Genomic DNA, 7,059 nt, shown 5'->3' on the forward strand with positions numbered 1-7,059 from the left:
ACTCTCATCTGTTGCCCCCTGTTAAGCCTCCCACACGTCTAACACTTCATCTCTAAGTTAATTTCACCTCCTAACAATATGCAAAGTCACATATAGAGTCTTCAGAGAAAAACTTTGAAAAGGGAAGGGAAGCACAGTGGATGGAGCAGAAGAAAAAAATCACTATAATTTCCTGTAAACTTTCTGTAAAATTAAAACTTTCTTTTATATTTCCAATTTGGGCAGGAGGGATAATTGAAGAAAACTTTTCCTATTTTAAAAAAACTATTTCTTTACTTATACTTTTCCTATTTAAAAAAAACCTATTCCTTTACTTATACTTGTTTTTATTCAGAAAAGCAGCCTTTTGCTCCTTCTCTAGTGGAGGAAAAAGCTAAAAAAACAAACAAAACACAGAGCAATGAGGTTAAAAAAAATCTCACGGCCTTCATTAGAGAGAAACTCAAAACACAAATTTTAAAACTAGAAGCTAATAGCATGTTATTTTTTTAACTTTTAAGTCACATTAAAAAGAAAATAACAAGTTTTCCTCATGCATGCCTTTTTCCTTCCAAAAAGGGCAAGGCAAAAAAACCCCCAAACAAACGAAAAACAGACAAGAGGTCTGTTTAATTTGCAGCTGGCAAATTAAAAAAAAAAAAAAAAATTACAAAATCAAAATTTCACTATTTCTTAAGAGAGATTCATTTAGACTTTCTGGGACGGATGGAAATAGAAAATGTAGAAAACCCCCACATTTTGGTGGTAGAGGAGAGCAACCACCTGCAAGTCTTTTGTTATTCTATGAATAGCTTCCAGTGAAATGGAACTACTGAAGAATGACTGGAGATTTATCTTATACCAGTCTGATTCCTCCATTGCAGGTCAAAGCTGAAGACTACTGTGTATCATTGCCTTTGAAAGCAAAATGGGACCTGTAAGAATACACTGTAATTAGCAGGCTCAGTTCTACCTATCTTGACTTCCACAACACGTCTATCATTGCAGACACCAGTGGAAAGCTCAAATGAGGCATACCACCTTAGACTCTCCTATTGCTTTTTGTGGTTTGTAATAAGTAAAGGTTAATTGTTATCTTATGTATTTCCCAAGAGAGAACAAAGAAATGTAGAGAAGTTCAGGTGTCTGTAAACACGGAAGTGTTTGGAAACCTGTGGCAAAGGTGGTTATTTTGCTAGCCTTACCCTTTGTGTCCTGTAGTTCTCAGCACTGTCCTTCTGACAACATCCCCTGAAGTATTCATAAAATTATTTCACAGGACAATGGAGTGTCACAAAGGCTAATTGTCTCGTGCTGCTGCAATGATCCATGGCTGTATACATACAGACAGCATTGTTTCCAGCCAAATGTATACATGCATCTGCAAGTGGAAATTGGGATTTGAATTCATAACCTTTAGCTCCCAAAATTCAGGTCTTTACCCAGAGAGTTAAAAGAGCAGCTGTAGTCACATAGAAATACTGCTAATCATGAGCGTGTTTATCCCGTTGAGGTAAAGAGTAGCAGTGCATTTTCACTTTGGCTAAAGTGAGATATTTCCCTGGGAAATCTACTTCTGGAAAAATGCCATGGTTCCTTTATGGGTTTTTTGGGTATCTGTGCCTGGCTACTACTGAATAGCAGCTACTGGAGTCAGACTGAACTGTCTTGTAATTTTTTGTCTCTGTGCCTCAGTTCCTGGTCTTCTCCTTGTACACACTACTCTTTTTTTCTCCCACGTTTTGTCTGGCTTGCCTACTAGCCAGAAATACAGTTTACAAGTATATTAAAACTGCTTAAATTTAAGTATGAGGTGCTCTACTCCCAGTACCATTACTGACATTTAGTTAATAGAGAGAACAATTTATAATTGTTGTAATATATCAGGCTGTACTAACAATTCATTTCTAAGCTTTCTATCTAGTCTATTACTCCAGTCTAAGGAGATCCTTTAGTATTTAAATATGTATTTAGAAGGATTTGAATGCTTATACTTTTTAATTATATAATTACGTATGTGGAGGATGTGTTTGCAAAAACTTTCTGAAGGATCATATTAACATACTCCCTGTTGAGGCAGGAGAGCCTCACCTGCCACAGAAGCAATGCTGGTTACCTTCAGTAACTTTTTCAGAAACCAGGAGAGGTATTTCTACAGGGAAAAAAAACATGTAAGAAGTGTTTCAAGTGTCCTTTAAAGAACATTTATTCTGGTTTTAGCATGCCTGTTCTATGGTCTTGGGGAAAACTAGATTAACATAAAACCACCTCACAGGACTAAATGGCTGCTGTCCAAGGATCCAGATCGCCATCCCAGGAGCAAAGCACCCTGCTCATACATTCATTCATTTAACTAATTTTCACCTCTCTGCACAGCCCAAGACTCACACACAAAAATAAGATGTCCTGATTTGTTTGCATGGAGGCACAGAGGTGCCTGCTTTTAGTGACCTGAATAACGCCTGTTGTGGTGATGTGACACAAGGTAAAACAAAACCCTACACCCAGTGCAAGAGAGGTGCTGCCATTTCTCTCATATTTTCCTCAATATGGTAGTTAGGGACTTAGTGGAAAAGAAAAGTATTTAATGTGTCTTTCTGATGTGGAATATTGCATAGCCAAACCAGAACACAGGGTAGGACACTGTAACATGACACAGAGACATCAGAAATAAAACATGAATCTTACTAACACTGCTGATATAGATATAGTTGTGCAAGACTAGCGCTGAACAAAAGAAAGACAGAAGAAAATAAGAAAGGTAAAAATCAGCATAAATACAGACCAAATAATTAAATCCTTTCAATATAAAAAATTGATTGTATACTGATTTTTATATTTTGCAAACACAGAACAACTACAGTACTTTTAAAAGCACTCAAGGAGATGAGTCAGATTCCTTCAGAGTGTTGTTATTCCTATTTTTAATGAAAATGCCACAGTGTGAAGTGTACATATCTTAGCTTTGCTTTCTCATAGTATAAGTGCAGAATAACAACCATGAAATTAAATTGTGCTTACTAGCATTTATTGCCTTTCATTTCTAAATAACCCAAAGCATTTTATAAATCAGAAGGGTCAGCAAGACCAGGAACTCAGAAACTGTCAGTGTGAAGCTGCTCAGGACAGGAAGCATGAATGCCACAGCCAACTGATACTGAAATTTATGAAGACAGAATTTAATTACCTAGAAAATGCTTGAGAAGGGGCAATACTACTGCTCTTACAAATAAACTTATCTGCCCAAACTGACACCTCTAATCTCATAACCCACTTGACAGCTAAGAGTGCCAGATATTTGTTAACTCCCTTTATTTCCTGTTGCACACATATATGCTGTGATGATTTACCATCAAACACAACCCTTTTCTAGCTTAATGAAATCCAGATTGGTCACACCACCAAGATGGTACCAGCTCATAAAATATAACTTTGGTTCTTTTTTCTTCAAATAAAGGGCAAAAAGCTCTACTTGTACCTAACACCAAATACTGTATTCAGTACTGGATCAATTATTTTTCTGAGGTATTTTCTGAATGCAATGCCTATCCTCATTGCATAGTGATTTTGGTTCTTGACTGTCTGTTGTTCACAACTAATGGTATTGTATAGCTCTTCTATACGCACTGAGAAGTGAATCTAAATACCAGCATAAAGGATGTGACAAACGAAGTTAGAAATGGGCAGGAGTGGGGGGAAGAACTTGAAAAAAGAAAAAAAAAATTTAATAATAGCTTGACAATTACAATTAAATAATCCAAAGCTCAAGCTGAGCATTTTTGTTACACACTGCATGAATGATGTTTGTACTTTGGAACTTTTAAAATATTTAAGCAGAGAAGAAATGAAATGAACTGCAACCAGTTAAGGTCATCCATTTAGGACAAAATTGATAAAATATTAAAATGAAAGAAATAAATTTTCAAACAGAGATACTAAGGCTTCATAGAGATGTATTATTCAAAGCAGAGGAACATGTGTGACCTCTAGGCTATTACATAATGGAGAAAGGATACAACAGTTCAAATGAGCAGGAACTACAGGCAGCAGAGACAGAGAGGGAAGATGGATTAACCATTCCGTAAGCCAGGGCTTTGCTTCCAGGGTACTGAGTCGGGACCCCTGTATCAAAGCATTACATTCTCAGAACCAGCTCTTGGACCCCACTATTATATTGGGCTTAAAAAGCATTGGAAAGATCATGGATTTTAACTGCAGATTGATTTTGTATCTAGCCGAGTTCATTCTCAGAGGCTGGCATTTAAAGCAGGGGTGGTCCTGGGCTGCTGAGTTTCAGTGCCTCAGCTTCGTCCGAATTGTGACTTTGTCCTTACACGTCAGCACGGGCTGGCCAAGGTATAACACATCATACTTCTCTTTTTCTGTGGTCAGCTTTGCTGGCTGACAGCCAACCTTCTTGTTCATCTCTGCCCTATCAGGGCTTGAAGATGCCAGTTTACACTTTTGACATCTTCAAGGAATGTGGTCTTAAACTCTGGCAATAAATTCTCCTTTTTTAATTTAAGGCCAGAGCCAGTATTTCTTATACAAGGTTTATTATAAAATGGGGTTTTGCAACGATCTCAGCTCTCTTGTATCTGAGGTATTTGAGACAAACCTCCCCTAAATGAAGAAGTAACTGCCTGAAACAAGAAGTATCTTTAAATCCCAGCGAAATCTGGGTAAGAGTAGAGACTTTGCTCCTTTGAAAAATTGATTTCCACCTAGCAGAAGGCCCTTGCCTCCAAGCTCAGTGTTCTGATGCAACTCCATTGCTCTCCTGTTGGCAAAAAGTATTCAATATTCATACAGCCAGCAATGCTGTGCCTAATGTAAGGTTTTGAACTGCACGTCAGGGGCCAGGCAGCAAATAGGTAGGTAATGTAATGCCAAAGATTTCCTTGGATATAGATTAGCCTCCCTAGCAGGTATACAAAAGCATCTAAAATATTAGGAAAACAAGTGTCACTGACAGTCATTCACGATCTTAAGTCCTCTAAATGTTTTTGATCATCTTCCCATTTTTACTCAGTTGCAATTACTCCGTGTGAAAAATAAATCTTCGTATTTGCAGAGCAAGCATTTATTTCTAACTCTCAAAGCTCCTTCCAAAACTAAGTATAAACATTATTAGCTTGATTTTATAGCTGTCCTAAGTGGAGAGTTAGGGACTGTTTGCAAATGAAGTAGTATCAAGGATGTAGGCGTAACCCATGATCCTAGTTTTGTGTTCCTGGCACTGCAGCAGGCTTCTCTAGTGGCCCTTGGCAAGATGTTCAGTTACCTCACTGGAAAACAGGGATAATGGAACAGGTTTGACCTTCTGGAAGTGGAATGAACACAGTCCTTGTAAGGCCATTGGAGGATGGAGAGTTTCAGTGGAAGAATCAGAACAGGAGTCCTGGGCCTGGCCCTGTACCTCAGGAACATTTTGGAAAAGAATCATCATCGATTATATCCTGCAGGTCTCTTTCAATTTTCAAAGGTATTTTTAAAACAGGTTGGTTTGGGTTGTTTTTTTTTAAGGAATCAACAGAGCTCAAAACCTCAGTAACAAAACTTACCTTTTTTCACCGGTTTAGCATACATAGAGAGACATCTACTTATAAAAATAACCATAATTTCTTAAAAAATCGCTACCCTTGCCTTTTATGGATATCTTACATTTCAATCTATCGCGGTAGAATTTTCAGTAATACAAAGAAATAGGAAGGGTTTAGGAAAAAAAGTAAACCAGCAATCGTCAGGCTCTTAATCTGACAAAGTATTCTCTCAAATAATGCAAAAGTTTCAGATCACATTATAGTTGTCAATATATTTTATCCCGGAACCTGAAAATATGATCGTGTTCCTTTTCCTTATAATTGTTAAAAGGGATCATAGAATACGAAGAACATGACAGAACTGTTCTGTGTATCAAACTAAAAAGAAAGACTGAATTTCTAGTGTGATTGATTAAAAAGCTGTGGCTACAGTTCTAAAAGAATGTTTTTTCCTTTAAGTCAAAGTGAATTTTTTATGGACATAACTTGGACTGGCCATATTAATCAAATCAAAGGTCCATGCCACCAGGTACCTTTCCTCCAGCAAAAGCCAACAGCAAATGCCTAAGGAAGTGAATAAGAAGGGGCAAACATACAGTGTCACAGCCTCAGTATAGTCCTATTGTTTCTAGTGTTCTATGATTCAGGGTTACTAGCTGTGTATTTGAAAGTCCCGGATAGGTTTCCCTCTCATGTAGTTGTCTGATTATATTTTCAATATATATAAAAAAGTGAGATTCACAAAATCCTGTAGCGATACGTACCACAGTTTAATTACAGGCTGTGTGAAAAAAACTCACAATCTTTCCAGATTTTAGCTAAACAATATGTGCTGGCAATATTTGCTTCCTGCAAAATCCAGCCGAAAAAAATTCATTGATATTGGTGTGTGGGAGATTGGCCTCAGAACTACCTAGAACAAAAAAATGTTTTAATTGAAGCCAATCTATTTGCCTCAAAAATCTGGTAAAAGGAATTTATATGACAAGACTGAAGAAGTGAGCTACCCTTTCTCAAGCAACAGAGGAAAAAAACTAGAATCAGGTAACTTGAAAAACTCACACTAACTTTATGGAAATTTTGCAGAAACAATCTGCTATGCCTTCAGTGCAGACAGCGGAATTTTGTAGCCAACATAATTTTTAAAACTGAGATAAGTATGTGTGTTGGGGGAAGGGATAATAGAGGCTTCTATTAATGGAAAGCAGTCCGGCTGCAGCCTGAACTGTGGTGTCTTGCCTCCCCATAATCATGGCATTAATTACTTCATAGGTCAAATTATGCTTCTGTTTGAAAGAGTTTGGCCGTCTACGTGAATCAGGGCATGCATATTTAGATCTACTGTATCCGCTAGCATGGGCTTTTATTCTTGTTTGATGCATGCGGGCTACTAATTTAGTTTTTCATTGAAGATGACTCTCTTTTTTTCTCTCCTGCACAATGGCAGTCTGGTTCCAAATATATAGAACAAGCACACATTAATTGAATCTGAGGGCAAGTATACTTCCTCCTTTGACCATATGGACAGGATTTTTCT

At 37.4% G+C, this 7,059-nt stretch overlaps 1 protein-coding gene across 1 annotated transcript in view; it reads right to left on the bottom strand.

Annotated features, from left to right (window-relative positions):
* The window catches only part of ZNF827 (zinc finger protein 827), a 142,674-nt gene extending 138,270 nt beyond the window's left edge, over positions 1-4,404 (bottom strand). The window contains 1 exon segment of the mRNA XM_009890753.1: positions 4,314-4,404. Within this exon segment, the coding sequence (XP_009889055.1) occupies positions 4,314-4,404 (91 nt within the window).
* Positions 4,405-7,059: the final 2,655 nt, after the last annotated feature.

The sequence above is a fragment of the Charadrius vociferus genome, unplaced genomic scaffold (genome assembly GCF_000708025.1).
Source record: "Charadrius vociferus isolate BGI_N301 unplaced genomic scaffold, ASM70802v2 scaffold178, whole genome shotgun sequence".
NCBI classification, from domain to species: Eukaryota; Metazoa; Chordata; class Aves; order Charadriiformes; family Charadriidae; genus Charadrius; species Charadrius vociferus.